General features: G+C 39.8%; 1 protein-coding gene across 2 annotated transcripts in view; it reads right to left on the reverse strand.

Moving 5' to 3' along the window:
• RPP30 (ribonuclease P/MRP subunit p30) overlaps positions 1-13,437 on the reverse strand; it is a 28,983-nt gene extending 15,546 nt beyond the window's left edge. Inside the window, exons 1-5 of one of the 2 annotated variants that reach the window (XM_060034487.1) lie at positions 13,341-13,437; positions 11,793-11,848; positions 11,187-11,243; positions 9,907-9,981; positions 6,946-7,017 (exon numbers count right to left, since the gene is read on the reverse strand). In XM_060034487.1, coding sequence (XP_059890470.1) covers positions 6,946-7,017; positions 9,907-9,981; positions 11,187-11,243; positions 11,793-11,848; positions 13,341-13,422 — 342 coding nt within the window. In that variant the 5' untranslated portion in view covers positions 13,423-13,437. The remainder of the gene's footprint in view (positions 1-6,945; positions 7,018-9,906; positions 9,982-11,186; positions 11,244-11,792; positions 11,849-13,340) is intronic. The other variant, XM_060034488.1, reaches the window with a different exon arrangement.
• Between the last annotated feature and the right edge of the window lie 11,216 nt (positions 13,438-24,653).

Here is a 24,653-nt window from a genome sequence, read left to right on the forward strand (position 1 = left end):
GGAAGGAACATAAAGCCAGGGAAAGGTTACTAGCATAACAGTACAGGCCAAAAGACAGGGCCAGAAGCTGCATACCCGGCTCTCATTTTGCCATTATTTGATTTACAGCAATAAAAGGAATTGGCTGTTTTGTACCATGACAAAAATAAGCCTTACTATCAATGCTGGTGTAAATCCAAGCTGCCAGGGTGGCTGTGCTGGCAAACTAACATCCGTGGCACGGACCAAGAGAAAGGGGTCAAGAGGGGGTGACAATGCCCCACACGGTCAGCTCGACCTTCAGCAGTGACAGGAATATCACATCTTATCCTTTCTCTTCAGAATCCCCACTTCAGTCGTTCCTACCCCCACCCCAGGGCTCCAGGAAGCAGGTAGTGATCAGAGGCTGCCTGGCTTTAAGACAGTCATAGTAACTTAGTAAGCCTGGGAAGTAAGGCTGGTTTGGCAGAAACACTTGGCTCATAAAGAATCTGCCCCATCCCAACTGCCACCGCTCTCCAACTCATAAAAGAGTCATTGAAAATTCGATAAGAATGGATGAAGTAAAGGTCTGAATAGCAGATAAAACATAAAACACGCTCAGCTTCTGTTTGCCATTTGCAAACTACCAGATTGGCAAAGATCAAGAAGTTTAGCAATATACAGGTGACACAAAAATAAATAAACAGGGACTCACAGGGTCTTTAAATCAGTACAGGGTCTTGAAAAGCATTTCAGCAATAGGTATCAAAATTTTATAAGCACACATCAGCAAATTCCTATACGTATAGGAACGTATCCTACAGAGACTAGAAATGCATTCTATAGCCATATACCTTACAAATGCTTGAGGATATTGGTGAAAGGACGGTCGCTGCAACACCAATCACAAAAGACTAGACACAACTAAACATCCCTCAATTTTACTTAAAACAAATTATGGTCCCTTTATGCAAGAGAATATGCTGACTCCTTAAACAGAATGAGGTACCTCTCTAGTGGACATTATGGAACCATCTCCGAGATATACTGCCAGGTGAAAAAACTATGGTATTAGGAAGGAAGGAAGGAAGGAGAGGAAGAGGAGAATGAAGAAAGGAAGGAAGGACTAGGTAAAAATACTTCTGAAAAGAAACACAAGAACTGCTAGCAGTGGCTGCCTCTGGAGAAAAGGGAGAGAGCGTTTTGGGTGGGAGGAAGGTGTACTTTTCAGTGCATACCTCTTTGCACTGTTTCAATTCATTATTACAAACACAAATTATTTTTCATTTCAAAAAGCTGATTCATTTCTTAAAAGCCTGTTAAACATTCTTCCCCAGAGTAAAGCTAAATCAGGTTACCTTTTTATTTATGTATTGCTCCTTTCTTCCCTCTTTTATATAACAGTAGCTAATTAAAAAATATCCCTTGTGTTGGTTTAAGTACACGCATTATAATAAACTTTCAGTTACAAAGGATGGCTCCACTTGGCTCCCTCTGACACCTCAGACTTAAAATGTTTCAAACCGAATTCTTTTGTTATTTAGCTTTCTATTAATCCAAATGTTCAACTGATACATTTAGATAACTATAAAATAAGAGCTAATGTTCACACTATAATGAAATGCTTTCTAAATCATTAAAAAGATTAAATTACGTCCAAATATATTTGTGGTTAAGAATTTGATTATAGTGGTTTTGGCAGGTTGTATATGAATTCATATCAATTCTTCTTAACCTTTTCTTTGGCCAAGGATTCCTATGAGGATTTAAGGAAGGTATTCCCCAAACTGCACATATACACACATACATTTATCTTTGATTTTATGGAACAAGCGGAATAAGAGAAGGGGGTTCAGTCTCCCCCAACTCCCCTTCATGGATGTCAGGTTAGTACATTCTAATATTTTATTCAAGGGAGAGCCAGGCTTGCCCAGGGAAAAAAGAGATGCCCGTAAATGGGGCCTCCCAAACTAAACTGTTTTAAGAAAAAAAACAAACCTCCCTGAAGAATTTATTTAAAATGGAGATTACCAGGCCCTACTCTCAGCAGTAAATTCAGTAAGCAGGGTCTAATAACCTGCATTTTAACAAAGTTTCCTGGGAGATCTGACACCAGTGGAGCCAGAGCATACCTTAAGAAGAACTGCCTTGAAAGATACGCCTTTTCAGTAGCCTCAGGTGTTAGCAGCATATACTACAATAATGCTCTGCAAAGAGTAAGGCATGGATTTTGGAAGCAGGAAGAAAACAGAACTTCTATTTTCATTTATTTTTAATTCCTTCCCTTAAAATGTTTTGTTCAGTGTGTGTATATTATTTCATAAAGCACACTGATATAACGGAGCATGCAAATAATTTTTATAATTGCTTTACACTGGTGTGTTAGTTTCTGCTTTATAACAAAGTGAATCAGTTATACACATACATATATCCCCGTATCTCTTCCCTCTTGCTTCTCCCTCCCTCCCTCCTTCCCTATCCCACCCTTCTAACTGGTCACAAAGCACGGAGCTGATCTCCCTGTGCCATGCGACTGCTTCCCACTAGCTATCTATTTTACATTTGGTAGTGTATATATGTCCATGTCACTCTCTCACTTTGTCCCAGCTTACCCTTCCCCCTCCCCGTGTCAAGTCCATTCTCTAGTAGGTCTGCGTCTTTAACCCTGTCTTGTCCCTAGGTTCTTCATGACTTTTTTTTTTTTAGATTCCATATATATGTGTTAGCATATGGTATTTGTTTTTCTCTTTCTGACTTACTTCACTCTGTATGACAGACTCTAGGTCCATCCCCCTCACTACAAATAACTCAATTTTGTTTCTTTTTATAGCTGAGTAATATTCCATTGTATATATGTGCCACATCTTCTTTATCCATTCATCTGTTGATGGACACCTAGGTTGCTTCCATGTCCTGGCTATTGTAAATAGAGCTGCAATGAACATTGTGGTACATGACTCTTTTTGAATTATGGTTTTCTCAGGGTATATGCCCAGTAGTGGGATTACTGGGTCATATGGTAGTTCTATTTTTAGTTTTTTAAGGAACCTCCATACTGTTCTCCATAGTGGCTGTATCAATTTACATTCCCACCAACAGTGCAAAAGGGTTCCCCTTTCTCCACACCCTCTCCAGCATTTACTGTTTCTAGATTTTTTGATGATGGCCATTCTGACCAGTGTGAGATGATATCTCATTGTAGTTTTGATTTGCATTTCTCTAATGATTAATGATGTTGGGCATTCTTTCATGTGTTTGTTGGCAATCTGTGTATCTTCTTTCGAGAAATGTCTATTTAGGTCTTCTGCCCATTTTTGGATTGGGCTGTTTGTTTTTTTGATATTGAGCTGCATAAGCTGCTTGTAAATTTTGGAGATGAATCCTTTGTCAGTTGCTTCATTTGGAAATATTTTCTCCCATTCTGAGGGTTATCTTTTTGTCTTGTTTACGGTTTTCTTTGCTGTGCAAAAGCTTTTAAGTTTCATTAGGTCCCATTTGTTTATTTTTGTTTTTATTTCCATTTCTCTAGGAAGTGGGTCAAAAAGGATCTTGCTGTGATTTATGTTAGAGTGTTCTGCCTATGCTTGCCTCTAAGGGTTTGATAGTGTCTAGCCTTACATTTAGGTCTTTAATCCATTTTGAGTGTATTTTTGTGTATGGTGTTAGGGAGTGTTCTAATTTCATTCTTTTACATGTAGCTGTCCAGTTTTCCCAGCACCACTTATTGAAGAGGCTGTCTTTTCTCCATTGTATATTCTTGCCTCCTTTATCAAAGATAAGGTGACCATATGTGTGTGGGTTTATCTCTGGGCTTTCTATCATGTTCCACTGATCTATATTTCTGTTTTTGTGCCAGTACCATACTGTCTTGATTATTGTAGCTTTGTACTATAGTCTGAAGTCCAGGAGCCTGATTCCTCCAGCTCCATTTTTCTTTCTCAAGATTGCTTTGGCTATTTGGGGTCTTCTGTGTTCCCATACAAGTTATGAAATTACATGCAAATAATTTAAAAGAAAATAAACATACACATATTGGGGATGTCAGATCACTATTTTTTTTAATTGATACAGTACACACTCAAGGTAGTTTGGAGACCATTGGACTAAATAACCTGAATTCTCCTCACCCTGTCTTGTCCTGAATGGGAGTAACAATGGAAAAGAATATGAAGAAGAAGATATATGTTTATAGCTGATTCACTTTGCTGTACAGAAGAAATTAACATAACATTGTAAATCAACTGTACTTCAATAAAAATTTTTTTAAAAACCCTAAATGGGAATAACTAACTCAGAAGCTCCTGAAACTTCTATGTATCTCTCTCTGCCAAATTCCACCATCACCCCCATCCTAAGAAGCCCCAGCCAATGGAATCTGCTTACAGCCTTTCATCTTTGCCTTATCCCCTGGGGTAACTATGGAGAAAAAGGATTTATCTATGAGATATCTTCCAGATACTCTGTGGAAAAGAGTATGTTATTTCCCATGGAAACAACTCTATTTAAGGTGGTTAGATTTTATACTACTAACTGTTAACATGTGTATAGGAATGCTTTTATAACTCATTTTGGAGACCTTAGTTACAGAATATCGTATCTACGGACACTTGTTTACATTTTAGATAATCAACTTACAAACCAAACAAATAAAATCACTTAACAGAACATAACCTGTTAAGCAACAAACTGCTTGCATCTGACCCAATTCCAAACCATGATATGCTTACAAAAGCTTTATAATTAAAAGAAAAAAGTCTTTTTAAATTGGTTTTCTATATAAAACGGGGAGAATGTCAACTTCAACTGAATCTTAAAGGATGGGTAAGATTTGGAAAGATAAGATGTTCTGATTTTAAAAACTGTTTTCTCTGCAGTCAATTCCAAACAAATACTCTGTCAATTATTTATAGCTTTCTTCCATCTTCCAGAATATTTCTGACTGTTCCACCCATCATCATGAATTACGTGTTCACAGTTTTGAATTAAAACTTGTGAATAATCTGAGAAAAACAAGTAATAAGATAAATTCACTAAATCAAATTATAATGTATTCTAAGACTCCAAAGTCCTATCTCTATGACATAACTACCTTAAGTTTAGAGCAAATCATTGAGCCTAAGTCTCAATTTTCTCTTCTACAAATGGGGATAATAACAGGCCTTTGTCCCAATTATCCCCAGGATTGTTGTTTTCTCTAATCACCAGTAAATGGCTATGGAAATTTTAAGTTGTATGCTCTTCAAAATCCATTCGAAAAACAAGTGTACAATAAAAAACTGGGTACACTACCAACTTTTAGTCTACAGTATAACTGAGTTGTTAATATTTAATAACAAAACTAAATAGCTATTTAACAAATTTGGACATATCCATGGTCCATCTTAGGGTCTCAGCACTGAATTAGAACCCCTGTGGAACTTAAAAAAAGATACCCAAACTCAACCCCAAACCTACTGGATCAGAATCTCCAACAGTGGAGATCTGAACGTGCCTGATTTTAAAAGGTTCCACAGGGGTCTCTGATGACTAAGAACTACTCAATCCTACTCCCCGTTTTTCTGAAATGAAATTCTTGAGAATTACTATAATTGAGCATTTTAGAAAAGGAGTCACCAAAAAACAGGAATTCACAGATAACTTGTACTATTTCTCTGCATTAATACAGTAAGTCCCCTACATACAAACCTTCAAATTACGAACTTTCAAAGATGCAAACGTGCCCCTGTATGTCAGCTGTTGTACTGTACTACTGTACTTTTCAAGGTACTGTACTGTAAGATTAAAAATGTTTTTATTTTTTGTGTTTGTTAGTTTTTTATGTATTATTTGTGTGAAAAGTATTATAAATCTATTACAGTACAGTACTATATAGCCGATTGTGTTAGTCGGGTACCTAGGCTAACTTTGTTGGACTTACAAACAAATTGGACTTACGAACGAGCTCTTGGAACGGAGCTCATTCGTATATAGGGTACTTAGTGTATAAACAATTAAGAATTGTTAATGTGACTTGAAAATGAAATTTGCCACACACGAGTCTCCTTAGTCAGCAACTCCATCTACTGGATAAACTTAGGGAAAATCTTTTAATTTTAGAACGGACTTTGCTTAAAAACAAATTATGCTGTAAAAGTAAAACATCAAAGACCAGTGCTTTCTTCCCCCCCCCATAATATCCCTTTAGTGGATACACTTTTGGTAGATGGCTACCTAAATAAAGACAACATTCCAAACTTCTTAAAGGAGCTATACCTCACTTTACACAGTAAAACATATTCCTGAAAAACTATATTACATTTGATTTTTTCTTTTCTGTGATCACTTACAATGCCCAGTGTGTTCTGTCTCAAGTTGACAAAATGACCATACACATTAAACAATTTTCCCTCCTGAAAAGTCATAGAAATGGCCATTTGAAAAGGACAAAAGAAATTAAATTCATAAAGGTTCTCTTATACAAAAAGGAATAGTATCAGCAGATGGTTGATTCTGAAGGATTTCTAGAAGACCAAAAGCTGATATGATCATGCTGGCATATGGACCACACCTCAGAGCACACAAACGGGAAAGCTAAAACAGAGAAGGAATCTTCTATGCCACAGTAGAACCTTGCTCCCTTCTTCTGTCACAAGCAGCAGCGAATAGTAAGAAGGGCAGAAACTGAAGCGCTTTTAGAGCTAGAAAGAGATGGACCATCATTTACCTAAGAGAAGTTTCAAATGAATGAATGAAGCAGAGATAAAGAAACAGAAGAAAAGTTGATGGACTCTTTTAATCTCAGCCCATCAAATATCTAGCAGAATAAATAAAACAGAACAAAATATGTCACCCAAATACACCCTTGTGCAATTCCAGAACACCAAGTATAAATGAAAAATCCTCAAATTTTCCAGATGAGATGATACAGGTCACCTACAAAGGTATAACATCAAACTTCTTATATAAAATAATGAGTATTATTTTCTTTTACTATCTGTTACTTACATGAAAAAGTTTTTCTGTCTTTGGAAAAACTGCAACGATATCATACAGCCGGACTCTTGAAGAAGTTGCTCTCTAGTAATATAAAAAGAATGTTACCATACTTATGCAACAACAAATGCATATGGAATTCTGACTAATGTCCTGGCTGCACTTATATTTCAATTGTGTAACACTTCTAATATGCCACCGACATTTCTGCTTTGCTTCGTATGTTGTCAGAAAAGACCTCCTCAGCACATGAGACTCCAGATACCAACTTCCATCCCACCAAGGAGGAAGGAATCATCCTCCTTCCTTCCTTCCCACATTGTTATGCTTTAACTGTGTACCAAACATTTTGTTTGAGATAGAAAAATCAAATTAGATAGCTGCTGCTCTTACAAGCTAGTGGAGGAGCTTGCCAGAAATTTACTGAGCACCTGCTGTGTGTGGGGCACTGGGGATACAAAATCACTTAAGGCATATGTCTGTTCTCAGTGGAACTCACCATTTTTTGGTGAGATAAGAAATACACGTGACTAAGTGTGATGTGATTAGGTTCACAATGAGAATACTGTTAAATACAAATTAAACTGCTAAGCATGCAAGAAAATACCCGAGAGTCCTAAGACAGAAGAAGAGGAATTTATCCGTTAAAGATTGTTTGTAAAAGAAAGTCTCAAACTTATATGTGTATGCATGTGAAAAGGCTGGAAAAATATATATTCAAGAGTACAATCTCTGAGTGATGAGATATTGGATATTTCTTCTTTGCCTGTTGGCACCTTTAAAATTTTTTACCTCTTATTCTGCAAAAAGAAAAGCCATGATAAAAATTAGAGGAGGAAAGAGATAGGTTGAAGAGAAGCAGCAGGTACTGTGCTTGAGCAGGTAAGAAAACCTGCTGGGCAGATGTATGCTGAGACAGGGCAGGCTCCAGGTCTCAGAAAAAGTCAGGATCCAGGACTCTTTGTCCTCTGCTTGCCCACTCCCATCTGGGATGTGGACAAATAGGGGCCACCAGGATGTTCATGATAACAAGAGAAAATCAAACTCTTCGTGACCATAAAAAGTCAGCTCCATTTATGTCTCCCTGGGCTTAGATAACCAGAATGCTGCCTGCAGTTGTATAAAATCCCAAAATTTGGCTTTCTGTAATTTCTTTAGCAATGCTAATGTTAGAAAGGAGGCCAGCCCTTCCTTGACTACTCCTGTTCTATGATAGAGGAGGCCATTCCAGCTAAAGATGAAACAGCTCACCTTCTCAGAGATCTCACTTTCTCTCTCCCTCACTGGACCCATCCCATCAGCACCAGGCATTCTCAAGTCTCCACCTAACAAACAAAATCTAGACAGCAGGTTCTCATCCACCAGCCTCCCTATGCCTTCTGTTCCTCCACAGAAGCAATTTTCTCAAGCAAAGTCAGCAGCACACACTGGCTGCATGTTCTCACGTCCCTATCATTTCCGTGGAAATGGCTTTTACTAAGGCAACCAATGACCTCCACGTCATTAGGAGACTTGCCCATTCAACACATGTTTTAGCCCTTCTCTGACTTAACTACTTAGGCACCTTGATGCTGCTGAGCCTTCTCACATTCCTCGTTGTCCACCTACTTCTCAGACAGTCCTGCCTCAGTCTCTAATCCTAGCTCATCCCTCATCCTTTACTCCACCATTAAATACTGAATTTCCTCAGGGCTCTGTCCTAGACCTTCTCTTCCCACATATTTTTACCAAGGAGTCTCATCCAGTCTCATGATTTCAATTACTCTCTACAGGATGACCACTTCCAAATCAGTATCTTTAATTAGGGTCCCTCTTCTGAGGGTCACACCTTTTTTTCCAACCCCCCATTTGACAAGCTCCACTGGAACTCTCACAATAACCCATCACGTCTGAAACGTGATGATCTAAACTTACTTCTTTCTATGTCCCATCTCAGGAAATGGTACCATCTACTTACCTGGCTGCTCAGGCCAAGGCAGGGAGTCATCACCTTCTACCCAATCAACAAATCCATCCAAATCCTGTCAATCCTCCCGTCTCCCCCAGCCCCAGTGCCTCTTAAATCCCCTCCTTTATCCCTTCTCATCTATTCTCTATAATGCAAACTTCATAATTGTACTCCCTTGGTTAAAACCTTCAAAGGCTTCTTCTAATTGCTCACCCAGACCCACCTCCCTAACCTCATCCCAGGATAGACAGCTCATCAGGCGCAACTCAACTGGTGTTTCATTTTCCAGAATGCACCATGTTTCTTCTTGGATTCAGGACCTTGCATAATCCATCCTGTCTGTGGAAACATTCTCTCCCTCACTTGGCACCTATAACACTGATTCTTCTGGCCCCTGTTTGAACATCAGCTTCCTCGGTGGGCCTCCTGTTGCACATTCCCAGGACATTCCTTATTTGCTACCTCCCACTTTTTAAACATTCCTCCCATTTTTATTTATTTTTAATTTTTAATTTTTTTGCGGTACGCGGGCCTCTCACTCTTGTGGCCTCTCCCGTTGCGGAGCACAGGCTCCGGACGCGCAGGCTCAGCGGCCATGGCTCACGGGCCCAGCCGCTCCGCGGCATGTGGGATCCTTCCGGACTGGGGCACAAACCCGTGTCCCCTGCATCGGCAGGTGGACGCTCAACCACTGCGCCACCAGTGAAGCCCCCCTCCCATTTTTAAAATGATTGTGTCTGTGTTATTCATAGCAATATCCCCAGTACCCACCTATGTCTACTTCATGTAAGTTCAATGAAAACCACTTGCTGAAAGATTCTTTAATTGTGGTATTCTTATACATGTGCCATGAGTAGAAGAGATTCTGTTATACTATGTGAACTCTGAGCTAAGGAAAGCAGTCAAGTGTCACACACTGGGGGTCGGGGGAGATGGAAGAATGGGAGGAGTTGGAAAAACAACAGTATTCAGCAGAAATCAATACAACTTACAAGGCCAAGAGAGAAGAAAAACAACTAACCTACCAAAACATTGCAGTGAGATGGATCCGAAACGATAATTGTCAGTCTAGTTAAAATCTTAATTGGTTTTGATTTTCCCTGTAATCAAAAAAGCACAAAATAGAAATGACTGATTTTCCTCCTTAGCAGTGGAAAGTACTCATTAAAAGGTACTAACAATAAAAGATAGTGAAGATCAGTAAAACCTAGTCCTCACTCTCAAGGAATTTATAATACAGGTGTACCTAGTTTTATTGTGTTTTGCTTTGTCGTGCTTCACTGATATTGCATTTTTTACAAATTGAAGGGTGGCGGCAACCCTGTGTTGAGCAAGTCTACTGGCGCCATTTTCCAACAGCATTCGCTCACTTCATGTCTCTGTGTCATATTTTGGTAATTCTCCCAGTATTTCACACTTTTTCATTATTTTCATATTTGTTATGGTGATCTATGATCAATGCGAACCGGGGCCCTCGCAATGGAAGTGCCGAGTGCTAACCACTGAACTGCCAAGGAATTCCCTGATCACTGATCTTTGATGGTACTATTGTAATTGTTTTCAGTGAAAAAAACCATACCCATATAAGATATCGAACTTAATTGTTGAAACGACAACAAAGGATTCAGAATATTATATAAACTTAGTTGATAAAGCAGTGGCAGGGTATGAGAAGACTAACTCCAATTCTGAAAGATCTGCGGTGGGTAAAATACTATCAAACAGCGTTGCATGCTACAGAGAAATCATAGTGAAAGGAAGAGTCCATTCATGCAGCAAACTCACTGTTGTCTTATTTTAAGAAACTGCTGCAGCCACCCCAACCTTCAGAAACCACCACCCTGATCGGTTAGCAGCCTTCAGCACTGAGGCAAGACCCTCCACAGGCAAAAAGATTACAACTTGCTGAAGACTGAGATGACGGTGAGCATTTTTAAGCAATAAAATATTTTAAAATTAAGGTATATACATTGTTTTGTTTTTTTTTTAGACATAATACTACTTCATACTTATTGAACTACAGTACAATGTAAGCGTAAATTTAATATGCACCAGGAAACCAAAACATTCGTGTGACTCGTTTTATTGTGGTGGTCTGGAACCAGACCTACAATATCTCTGAGGTATACCTGTACAGCCAGAGAAAAAGAGATGTACATAATGTTTCATGGAAGAGCTGAGTCTTCATGGAAAGCTAAGACTAGTAGACAGAGGAAGGGGCAGTACAGATTAAAGAACCACATATATGACTGGGCATGTCTGAGCTGGATGAATAAGTACTATGTTTCTTAAAAAAAACACTTACCTGTACAATTGGCAAAGTTGTAAAGAGTTCAGAAACAGCTACTGGTTTTTCAATTTCCTACAACAAAGAAGAATATTTTTTTAAAAAAGCTAATTTCTGGCACTCAGAAACACTAAATAAGTTGTGTGTATGTGCATGTGTGTGTTTTTTAATGAAGAAAGCTAAAGCAGAGAAGCAGCTGAAAACACCAATGGATAGGAGGGATGAACAATAGTTTTTAGAATGAAACAATCTGTAAGGAACAGTTGTTGGCCTAAAGGGAGATATACATATTTACTAGTATGTTTGGGAGGGAAATCAATTAGTAATGAGTCCATGACAGTACAATAAAAAAGATTAAATATTGTGATTACAGTTTAATGAATAACAATGCACTTTTAAGAAGTTATTGAAAGTTACTTAACATCAAATCAACTTTAAGAATCCTTATACCATGCCCTAGCACTTCACAAAAAACTATCATTTGTACAAATACGCATCAGCTGAACTATTAACATTAAAATAAGATAATGCACAAAGAGTGCTCATCTGTAGCTTCAATATTACCAATATACACAAAATAACTATAAATGCTGGTTATTATTAACTTAAGAAATTGTATTTTACCTGTTTCTTTTCCTTAAATTCAACAACATGATTGATGGCAACAACTGAATAGCCCACTGAAAAGAAAAATTGAACATTCTTGTTAAATACAACAACCTCTTTTACACATAAGCTCATCCCAATTCGTGTCAAGACTAGAAGGTAGTAAGAAGAATGGTTATGGGCTCTGGAGTCAGACGGCCCATTTTCAAATCTATGCATTACTACTTAGAAGTTACTTAACCTTAAGTTTCAAGTTCTTCGTCTGCCAAATGGTGATAATAACAGAACTCACCTTATACGACTGGCAGAATTCAATGAGATAACACACAAAGGATGTTTTAGAACAGTGGCTGGCACAGAGTCAGGGCTTTGACTTTGGTGGTGTATTATTAGCATTATACCAAAGACACTTTGTGCAACTCCTTTAAACCATCATTCTCCTTCGTGTCCTTTTGTTCATTTTCATCCCATCACATGTATACTTTTTCACCTTCATTCTTACTCGTTTCTTTTGCTTTTTACCCTTTCTACTTCAAAGGCCCTTTTGCTAAGGAGAAATGTAGTCACGACTCCCTCACACCACTGTCCACATACACCTCTGAGCTACCCACCAAGAGACTGGGAACTCTTTGAAGCCAGGGCCTTGCTTTATCAGCCTCAACACAGCCTTGTTTTGGACATGTGGACTATCAAAAACATGCCTAAATCATGACTCCAATCTTTAAGTTATTTAAACACCAATGGGAACAACAGGATATTAATATTAAAAGCTAATGCATATTAATGCCAAAACAGTGGTCCCCCTCTCATTAGTTTGTCCAGTTTCCTTCTTTTCTTCCTCCCTCAATTATTTACTGAGCAACCATTACTTAACAGGCCCTGCAGAAACCTCTTTATTTTTAACTCCCTCTATTCCCACGTAGACATTTTACAGTCTAAGGAAAGAGACAGCAGTCGCGATTAACTCCAGTAATTAAAATGGGGGTCTTAACTCTCAGAGCTTTTGCTTCCCTTGGATTCAAATATGCGTAACATTCTAGCATTTTGGCCATGCTGCTCCCCTCTCACTCTCCTAGTATGTCCTCCGCCCCCACCAACCCTCCCTCTCCATAGTATAATTCAAACACTCTCGACCCCATGTCCCTCCCTCACTTCTCGGACCCATAGGTGCACCAGCTTCCTGCATCTGAGTGTCAGGACACTGTCGTGAGACGCAGGAAGGGGCGATATTAAAAGCACTGACGTAGGAGACTATACTTGGAAGCCCTGGCTTCTGCCATCCATCAGCCGTGGGGCCCTATGCAAATTCCCAGTTCTGTCAGGGCCTCAGTTTCCTCAATTCGCAAGAAATAAGGAGCTAGACTGGGTAACAGCTCCCCAGTGCTTTCGAGTTTCCCGCGCCCAGAATCAGAGCGACACCGCAGGGGCCTCAGCTTCCAGGGACAGCCAGGAGACCCCATGAGACGGGACGAGGCCCGCCCGGGTCCCTCCCGAGCGTGGCCTGACAGTCTGGGGGGACAGAGAGACTGGGCAGGCACCGCGGCCCGCGAAGCCGGGGAGACTCACAGTGAGCAGCATTCTCCACTAGCCCGCGCAGCGCCTTCAGGTCGGAACCCGCCCGCAGGTCCAAATCCGCAAACGCCGCCATGGCGAAATCACGTGACGGTCGCGCGCCTATCTGCGCAGCCGCCGGGCCCGCCCCCTCGGGCATGCCGGGAATTGCAGTTTACCTGCGCGGTCTGCCCCCCGCCCCCCCTCCCCGACTCCCGTGGACTAAGATTAGCAGGTTCCTCGCTCGCCTTCAAGTACCGGCAGAAATTAGTGTGTGTGAATCTACAGCCTCACTTCAATCCTTCTTCGTCTTCTTCCGAATGAGAATGTTTGGTTTCTCCCGGAGGAGTTCACATCTTCCACCGTTCCTCCTATGAAATAATGTAGAAAGTGATTCTTTCAAAATGTACGTATACAGCATTTATTGAGCGCCTACCATGAACCAAACCCTTTTGCTAAGGGCCGGAAACGCTTAAAAAGTAGTAGGAACCCGTTTTTCTTTCCCTTCCCTAAAGTCCATTCCGTTGTTTATAAAATGGACTTAACGGGGAAATGGAAAAACTGACCTAAAAGAGGACTGCCCGAGAAAAAGGTCTTTTTGCCCAATCACAACTGGCGGTGCCCCAGCACGCTACTCTTTCTTACAGTCAACGCTCTCGGCCACGAGATGACAGGATTCTCTCTAGGATGAGCGGTTAGCTCCAACGCTGGTTTAGCCAAAAACCGGTTAGACAAGGAGGGGCAAAATTAAAATGTTTTACAGTTTTCCATCTAAGAAATGTACAATCAAATCCCACACATTTGATGTTTCCACATTTTTGAACTTCGTGTAAGTGAACTCTTCTTAAAGATTGATAAATCAGTGATCCGAGAACATAAAACTGTGGAACTATACTTTACATCAGTGCTTCTCAAACGTCTGTGATGAAGGGCCAGGTCGCTGCCGCCCCCTGCCCCCCCCCCCAATTCTTCTAGGACCAGTACGTGGTCCATTGTGCATTACCAATAGGCAGATCTGTCCTCAAAAGACTAATCTAACATCTGAACTGCTCTGTACTCAGCTGAATAAGAAGAGTCCACTAACTGGGGGCTTGGGCATCCAGACAATGCCTAATGGCTGTGAAAGTTTCTAAACATTTCCAATTTCTGTGCTAACTTGCCACAAACAATACACAGTCTCTGGTCTATAGGGCCACATCTTGATTTGTACTCCTCTTCATGATTTCTTTCTTGGTCTCAGAAGAGAATTTTAAGAGGGATCTGTCCCATGTAATAGCATGTAATTCTCCTTTTGGTTTAATTTAGTAAAGACGAAATCTTTTGCTTTCCCAATACTTGGTATTTCCTGAGTAAGAACAGAAGAAAAATGTACTTCTGCAAATAGAACAAAGTCATATAAAGCAAACCCTTTGCTTTTCATCAGAAAACCTGGTGTTAATTTCACAGGTCTTCACCTATGACCACAAAATCTAGATTGGCCAGAAATATGTGTGGTGAAGGTGAATAAGATGACTCATTATTTGATGCCAGCATTAGACTACAAAGAGCTTCTTTCTTTGAAAGTCATGGTGCTGTTGCTGTGAACTGTACCCTTTAGACTTCTTTTCTCATCTTCACCCTGGGCTTCGGTGACAAGGAAGAGAAAGGGCAAGAAGGAAAATGGATAACACTTGAGCACTTTACTGAGGGCAAGTCTATTTGCTAAGTAATTACCTACATATCTATTTAATTTGCAAAGCAACTGTGAGTTAAGTCCTGCTTTTTAGCAACATCTGCATTTTACATCTGAGTCATCTAAGGCTTAGTTAATCGTGGTAGACCTACATTTGGATCCGGGTAGTTTGGTTCAGTTCTCACTTGGTGTACTGTCTCCTGGGCAAAGCAAGCAGAGAGGAGAGTTGGAGGATAGGAAGGGAGGAGGGAGAGAAGAAGAGGGAAAGGAAGAAGAGAATGGAGGGCTGGAGGAAGAGGAAAGAGGAAGTAGGGAAGGAGAGAGGAGGAAAGGATGGAGATGGAAGAGGGGAGGAGGGATGGGAAGAGGGAAAAGGGATGATGGCTTAGGGGAGAGGAGCAGGGAAGAGGGGTCAGAAGTTGGCCTGGGGGGCTGGGTTCCTAGAGCAGAAAGGATCTGGAGTTAGAAGACCTTGGAAATTTCTGACTGGAAGATAATTGTACTGTATAATTACTCTACAGACTTCCTATCTACTGTCTGATTTAATCCTCACAACCAGCCAATATTGTTATTGTTATTCCTATTATATCAAGTAGGAGTCCTGGGCTCAAAGAGGATGACTCTTCAGTTATTTCCTCTTCCTTAGGGAGCTAAGAAAGAGAAAATGGGCTTTAGCATCCAAGGCCATGTTCCAGCCCTTCTGGGTCTTCCTGAGGGCCTCTCTTGGGCTGGCCCCTCAGTGTCAGTGCATGCTCAGTTGGTCTGTGCCCTTATCCTCTTCTGACTTGGCTCACCCTTCCTGAGGGAGCTGAGAAACACTCCTCTGGGCTTCCTGTCCTCTGTCAGCTTAAGGCTGAGGTGGGGCAAGGCAAGAAAGCAATATTATAACATGACTTGCACAGGTGTGTCAAAAACATCTGGCAGGGTCTTCTTTTCCAGATTGAGGGAGAAGTTTGGGAGATTTGGAGGGGATATGGGACAGTTTCCTGGAGGAGGTGATGCTTGAATTAAATTTTGATGCGTGAAATCGAGGAGCAACAAGATGCAGAGGTCTGGCATGTATCCAGAACTGGCATAAATTAGGTGGTACTCAGTAAAAAGTTGCAGATTTAATAAATGAACCCATGACCTCTTGTTTACCTTCATACCCATGTCAACCCAGTTGTAGCACTGTTGGATGTATTCAATTGCCTAAACACATGGCCAGAAATTCACTGAACTATGCATGTGGTAGACTGGCATGATACACCAGCAACCCAAATAGAACACCCCCTCTTGTTCCCAATGATGGAGCACTTACTGGAGCTCCTGTGCTGATCAGAAAAAGATGCCCTTCCTCCGACCAGACTCGCGTTTGCCCCTGTTTATCACATGGCTGGTAAGTCTGTACAGTGAATCACCTGCCCAGCTTTTCCCAGGGGCCCTGGTAAAGCATACTAGAGGAGTTAATTGCTAAGTCTAGAACTCAAATGGGACTCCACAGGACATCACCAATTCAAGGAGCCTCTCTCAATAATTCCTCCCTCAGAAACTCCCTTTACTGACCTGATAGCATAAGAATTTGTCCATTTTCTAGGCTGTGAGTATCCCTGCTTGCAATGGTAGGGTTTTTTTTTTTTTTTAAAGTGCAATTAAGATGAAAGTGAATTTTTTTTATATCTATGTGTCTATCAAAAGTTTGAAAACGAAACACAGGTGAAGAAGTCTAGTGTATTATAAAAATTATCATTGTAAAAATAAGGAGTATTCCTACCTTTTTAAGATGCAAAGTGTGCCTGTTACAAAAGAATACAACTTAAGACGTTATTACGAAAGAAATCAAAAGAGCTATGATTGGTATCTGAAAAGATGTGTGATGGAAACGGATGGAAAGAAAAGGGCTAAAATTTCAATATGGTTGTTTTTTTAATGCAAGTAAAATAAGTGATTTTATTAGTGTCAGGGTCCTCCAGAGAAATAGAACCAAGAGTGTGTGTGTGTGTGTGTGTGTGTGTGTGTGTGTGTGTGTATGTATATATATATCGTGAGAGACAGAGAGAGAGAGAGAGAGAGAGAGAGAGAGAGAGAGGAATTTTAGAAAGAAGCGACTTGTGTGATTTTGGAGGCTGACAAGTCCCAAGACCGGCAGTTGGCAGGCGGGAGACCCAGGAGAGCTGATGGTATAGTTCCAGTCTGAAGGCAGGCAGGCTCAAGATTCAGGAAGAGGTGATATTTCAGTTTGAGTCCACTGAAAGGGGAACACCCCTGACTCAGCTTGAAGGCAGTCAGGCAGGAGAAATCCTCTCCTATTAGAAGGGTCAATCCTCTTGTTCTATTCAGGTCTTCAACTGATTGGATGAAGCCCACCTACATTATGGAGGTTAATCTGCTTTACTCAATCTACTGGTTCAAATGCTTATCTCATTCAGAAAAAAACTCAAATACACAGCCAGAATGTTTGATACTTATCTGGGCATCCAGTGGCCCAGTCAAGTTGACAGAACCACTGCAGTGATGCTGCCTTGAATTGTTGTGTATTTTTTTTGCGGGGGGAAGTATAGTTGTTTTACAATGTTGTGTTAGTTTCTACTGTACAGCGAAGTGGAGTTCCCTGTGCTATACAGCAAGTTCTCATCAGTTATCTATTTTATACATATTAGCGTGTATATGTTAATCCCAATCTCCCAGTTCATCCCACCTCCCCTTTCCCCACTTGGTGTTCATACGTTTGTTCTCTACATGTGTGTCTCTATTTCTGCCTTGCAAACTGGTTCATCTGTACCATTTTTCTAGATTTCACAAATATGTGTTAATATACGATATTTATTTTTCTCTTTCTGACTTCACTCTGTATGACAGTCTCTAGGTCCATCCATGTCTCTACAAATGATGCAATTTTGTTCCTTTTTATGGCTGAGTAATATTCCATTGCATATATGTACCGCATCTTCTTCATTCTTCAATGGACATTTAGGTTGCTTCCATGACCTGGCTATTGTAAATAGTGCTGCAATGAACATTGGGGTGCATGTGTCTTTTTGAGTTATGGTTTTCTCTGGGTATATGCCCCGTAGTGGGAAATTGTTGTGTATTAAGTGAAGAAAAAAACTGCTCAGGCAACTAAAACTTTGTGTTTTTTTCCTGAAGACTAGTTTGCAAAGAATATTTATAGAAGGCAAAAGAAAGAACAGGTCCTAAACAGAAACTAGCATTTGCAAACTCTATTCTCAGCATGTTGGAAATATAGCTTAGAACTTGCAGGGTAAATTGCATGAAAAAACTAGGTTATTTCTGGCATTTTCTATTACAGTTGATAAGTAGATATATAAAAGTTGTGTTGAGAATTTTGATATGAGTAAATATCTTTTGGAAATGGTGCTCAAACAAGGCACATCATTAGGAAGTGGCTTATTTTTGTGTATGGAGAAAAATTTTGAGCGTTTTAAAGTAGACGTGTTAGAATTGGTAACCATGACTACAGATGGGATTCCTGCAGCGGTCAGTGTTAACATCAGACTCATGAAACATAAGCACAATGTGACATTTTGTCAAGACACAGAATTTTAGCCAATTTATTATACTATAGGCCAGAACCACTTTGAGCTTTAAAACTTAAAATCTATACAAATGATAGCCATCATACTTGACCATGACCCACAGTCTGTGCTCAAAATAGCTGTAGTGCATATAGTGGATGCTGAGAAAATTTTGAACTGCTGAAAGAAATTTACTTATTGATGCTATCAAGGAAAAAAATATCCACCTCGGCTCACCAGTGGAGGCTGGACCAGATTTGCTTCTTTTGTCGATGCTATAACCCCTTTAAATACTCTCTCTTCCCACCTTTTGAAAAAGCATATAAACTGATTTGTTCATATATAGCAAAATTGTGTCTTTGACAAAATGATCTGGCTAGGAATAATCCAGCTCATTTTTGGCATAGAAACTGGTTTCTAGATGTGAAAATTATGGTCTAACCTCCTAGTGCAGCACCAATGTGGAGTTGAAGACTGTGATCCAAAAAAGATACTAAGATTTAAACCTTGAAACTTTATGGCAATCTGCTTAATTTTCCCTTCTCAATTAATATCACTAATGTGATTAAAAATTACAAAAGGAAGTTTTTCTATTTAAGCACCTACATAATAGCCTCAATTTTGCATCTTGGCCCACAAAACCTAAAATATCTACTATCTGTTGTAAACTACAGAAAACGTTGACTGAACCCTTCGTTATTTTTTTAAGTATTTTATTCAAGTATAGTTGATTTACAGCTGTAAAATTACAGCTGTGTTAATTTCTGCTGTACAGCAAAGTGATTCAGTTATACATATATATATATATACATATATATGTATATATATATCTACACATTCTTTTTCATATTCTTTTCCATTATGGTTTATCACAGGATATTGAATGTAGTTCCCTGTGCTGTACAGTAGGACCTTGTTTTTAGCTGCTCAACCCTCTTTAAATCAGAGGTCCACAACAGTGTTCAGACCCTGTATTCTACCTCTCAGCTAACCCTAGGGGGGCACTTGAAAATTTGTGTGGGTATGTTTTTTTTTTTTTCGCTTGTCATAGTAATTTGTTGTTTTAATCTTATCATTGTCACTATAATTGAGAAGTGAGGTGGTTGACACTAGCTTTTAGTGGGAAGAGGCCAGAAGTGTTAACTATGCTGCAGTGAATGAGAAAGTCTCATACAATGAACACTTGTCCCTCACCTTGTATGACTTTTGAATATCAAGCCAGGCATTCACATGGGGTAGAGCTTGCTTATCACTACCTGAGCCTAGAACCTAAATAGGTTTTACATATAAAAGCACGGCAATTTTTTCACAATTTTTATAGGCACAAAACTTTCTAGGAGTATAACTATTGAGTAAATAGAGGGAAGGTCATACTTTTCTTTGCTTGGAACTATGAGAGTTGGTTGGAACTACATATATAAGAGAACTACAAGAGTTGTTCCCAATTTCAAAAAATTATGTCATTGCAGCAACACTACTTTTGTTATTCGAGTTGACAATGCCGCACACCTGTATCGCTATGCGTTTACAGCAGTCACATTCATGGTGATTCATATATGTACATATTACCAGACATACCCACACATACATACATACATCATCTTATATGCTATCTGATATATGTTAAATAAGTAAATATATATATGTATTTAGCCCTTACTTCAAAATAGTATGCATAAGTTAGAACTATTGACAATATTCAGTTAGTTATCTTGTCTATATTTAAACATTTAAAAAATATAAACATATTTGTTATAAGTAGATGTAGGCATCTGCTATATTTTTGATACAGTGGTGCCCAAGCATTCATATACTTAAATACATATTTACTTATTCTCTCCTCTGTCACTACAAAATATTTTATTTAAAAAGCAGGTGCTGTGGACTGAATGTTTGTGTACCCCCAAATTCATCTGCTGAAATTCTAACCCCAAATGTAATGGTACTTAGAGATGGGGCCTTTGAGAGATAGTTAGGTCATGAGGGTGGAACCCTCATGATGGGATTAGTGCCCTTATAAGAAGACACATGAGAAAGCTTGCTTCTTCTCTCTTTGACCTCTGCCATATGAGCACATAGCAAGAAGATGACCACCTGCAAACTGGGAAGAGGGTCCTCACCAGAACCTGACTTCCCAGCTCCAGAACTGTGAGAAATAAATTTCTGTTGTTTAAGACACCCAGTCTTTGGTAATGTGCCATAGCAGTCTGAACTGACTAAAACAGGGGGTTCTGAATCTCATAAGTTGAGAATTTGCCTCAAATATAAAATCCATTGTGCAAAGAATTTATCTGTGTTCAGAAGTATTTTTATTTCTGCACAATAGTCTTTGGTTATAAAAATGAATACAACTAAATATTGCTTCCAGTTGGAGGAATCAAGGTTGGATTCTGTACTGTAGACAACGATGCAAAATAATAATAATACCTGAAACTAACTCTGTACTTTATTTTGGTTCAGGAAGAAAATTCATCAAGTTTCCAGTCTAAATCAAAGGAATAGGGACTTCCCTGGTGGCATAGTGGTTAAGAATCCACCTGCCAATGCAGGGGACACAGGTTCAATCCCTGGTCCAGGAAGATCCCACATGTCATGGAGCAACTAAGCCCTTGTGCCACAACTACTGAGCCTGCGCTCTAGAGCCCACAAGCCACAGCTGCTGAGCCCGTGCACCACAACTACTGAAGCCTGCGCACCTAGAGCCTGTGTGCTCTGCAGCAGGAGAGGCCACCATGATAAGAAGCCCGAGCACCGCAACGAAAAGTGGCCCCCGCTCGCCACAACTAGAGAAAGACTGTGCACAGCAATGAAGACCCAACGCAGCCAAAAATAAATACATAAATAAAAACTTTTTTTTAAATTTATAAATCAAAGGAATACTGATTTTTAAAAAATCAATTAAATATTTTTATTTCTCAAGTTGTGCATTTTCAATTTAAAATGTAGTCAATAACATAGTTTCCCAACCTTGGCACTGTTGCCATTTTGGGCCAGATAACCCTTTGTTGTGGGAGGTTGTCCTGTGCCTCTAACTATTAATGCCAGTAGCATCCGTCTGGTTTAATAACAGTAGATGTCTCCGCACATTGCCAAATGTATCCCGAAGGGCAAAATCCCAGGCCAGTAATATTTAAGTGTTCATGCCAGGTAATTGTAGGGTCAGTGTCTGATTTTTGGGGAGGGTGGTTTTAGAAAGTGAAAGGAATACATTTCCTGACAATAGGGAAGATGTGGTTTGCTTTTCCTCACGTAGTAGGGACCCTCAAGGAAGCGGGCAGACCTATTGCGGGATGGGTGCTCCGTTCACCGAGGGCCATGGACCCTTAGACTCTGGGTGTACAGCCTCAGTCAAGGTTCCCATGCTCCTGAAGGACACAGGAGCAGCAGTACTGCTTCGTGGGATTATGTGGGCTTAGACAACAGGGAGAAACAGAGCAGCCTTGTGGAATGGTCTGCTTTGGGTACAATACTCCAGGTCCATCAGTGGAACCTCAGGGTAGGGCAGGGGAAGAGGGAGCCACAATAATGACGAGTTGAATTGCCCATCAGATAAATAGGGTGGGGGCTCAGAATCATATTTAATTTTAGAAAAATATGACACTTCTTACAGAGTAAAGTTCATATGTACCTTGCATGGCACACGTGATTCTTTATGATTGGCCCCCAAGAAGTCTACCCTCGCCGTTTCCAATGCATTTTATATGATGCAGTTATGGCAAGTGTTCCACATGTTAATGGACCCCTGTTGGCACTGCACTCCCCTTTGCTCCAGTCTGCTGATGAAACTTCTGCCTGAGGGGAAGTGTTAGCTCTGTGAATTCTTTGGTCTCCCCAGGAAGAGCCAATGCTTCTTTCCTCTGGACTCCCACATATTTGTTTCATACTTATGAGGCTTTTCATATTGCACTGTATCTAGTCTGTCTCTTTCACCAGGTAATGAACACCTGCAGAGTGGAGAATTTTGCCTTATTTTTTCATCCCTAGCACTTAGCACAGTGCCTATTAATATATAGCTGGTACATGTTTATTGAATGACTGGATCAGGGATAGTTTTGCCTGGAAATGGGGACATGAACATAATGGCAATTTTCATATCACATTATTTTGAAGACTGTAGAAGGATTCCTAAAATTCTACAGGGGATTAGAAAATGTAGTATAAGATGCAGCCTATCAATTCTTCAATGAAAGACTTTCTTCTTTCTATTCTACTTATCTTTAAATACCACATGTCCCTCTATCTTCTGCCCAGTTCTCTGCTACTCTTTTGAATAAAACTACTCCAAAAGTTGTATGCCCTCCCAGTTGCTATTTTCTCTCTCCTCATGATCTCTCGAACCCATTCTAGTCTACTTTTATTCCTGCCACTTCACTGGAATAGTTCTTTCCTTACTTGGCATTTGGCCAAGTTCATCAATTTCTTCTCCTTGAAACATCTTCCTCCCTTCCCTTTGAGCATCCAATCTCTCTTGGTTTTCCTCCTAACTCAATGGTCTCTCCTCAGTCTTTGTTGGTCTCTCTTCCTCTCCCCAACCTCAGGATGTTGGAGCATCCTAGGGTTAATTCCTCAGGCTTCTTCTCTATCTGCTCTTCTTCTTGAGAGATCTCCTGAACTTGTATCTGACTATATGACATCTCCACTTGGATGTCCAATAGGGTCTCCAACTTAACGTGTCCTTTTTAAAAAGAACTCCTAAAACAATACCTGGCATGTATTAGATGCTCAATAAATATTGACTCAATCGAGTGAATGCTCATATTATCTGTTTTTCTTTAAGGTGAAGGACTTAAGTTTTCTTTCAATTAGTCCTTCAGATTTGGACCATGGAAGCTGACATTGTCCAATTTGTTCCCTGAAAAGAGCTTTCCATGGAAGTTCTCTCTGTGTGGAATTTGTATGAGGAATAGATTCACCACTAGAGGGTGAGCATGTACCACTTATATTTCGAGAAGGTCACGGTAAGAAAAAATGGAGTAATTAGAAAAATAAGTTAAGTGTTCTTGGATCTATCCATTCTCTGATTTTCTGTTCATATTTTCTTGCTGTTGAGGAAAAATTTTAAAGGATACATTTACTTTGTAAAGAGAATGAACATTTTCTAAATAGAACCAAAGGAAAAAAAAATACATTTTTCTAGTTAGCATTAAGGGAAAATGCAAGTGAAAGTATCACAATTAAAGGACACATATATCTGAATCAAAACAAAACTCACCATTCACTTTTAAGATGAGGAATTATTTTAAATCATGAACGACTCTTGGTTATAGGCATTTTTCTACATTTTGACAAACATTTATTGAGCACCTAGTATGTAGCGGGAATAAGAAAATATCCTTGCCTTTGGGGAGTTCACAGTCTGCTGGAAAAGACAGTCATGTAAACATAAAGCGTAATGCACCAGTAAGTGCTATAATAAAGATGTGCAGAAAGTGTTTTAAGAGCCTTCAGAGCCTAGAAAGGATGAGACTAGCCATGGTGAGGGGGATTTCACAGAGATGGGGACATTCTTATGTCCCAGACTACCATTTATCCCAACTGGGCCTCCCCATATCTCTGTTGACAGTTGCTAGGACGGGTGTTCTGGCTCTGTGCTACTGCTCTACGACCCAACTGGTACACAGTGTAGGATTTCGATATTTATATACACTAATCTTAGCACTATACCTATCTAAGCACTGTTTTCCTAGTCTTTTCTCATCCAATTCTGGGGTCAACACCCAGATAATTAGCTTAGTTGAGTGAACCAATAGGGTGTACAAGTAAGTAGCTGAAAAACTTTGGAGAAGTGCAAGAGTAGTCCTGTAGAAAGTCAGCCTCATTGGGCATTGGAAATTACCAGAGCCCCAGTCAGCATGACGTTAGTATGCTTAACTGACCAGTGTGTTGCCAATGAATCCTATGGCATAGAAAGCTTTATTTTCCTTGTGTTTCTTAAATTAAATCTAGACTGTCAGAGTATGCTGGTTTATGGGAAAATAAACTCTCCTAAGCTTATGTCCTCCGGCTGGGTATGTGTGGGCCTGCAGAGACATGATTCAGCACATACCTTTAGATGAGCCAGAGGTGTACCTACAGGAAGAAGAGCTTATAAAAAGACAATAATTCTTTTTTTTCTTTTCTTTTCTTTCTTTCTTTTGCGGT

This window comes from Delphinus delphis, chromosome 16, assembly GCF_949987515.2.
Source record: "Delphinus delphis chromosome 16, mDelDel1.2, whole genome shotgun sequence".
Lineage (NCBI taxonomy): Eukaryota > Metazoa > Chordata > Mammalia > Artiodactyla > Delphinidae > Delphinus > Delphinus delphis.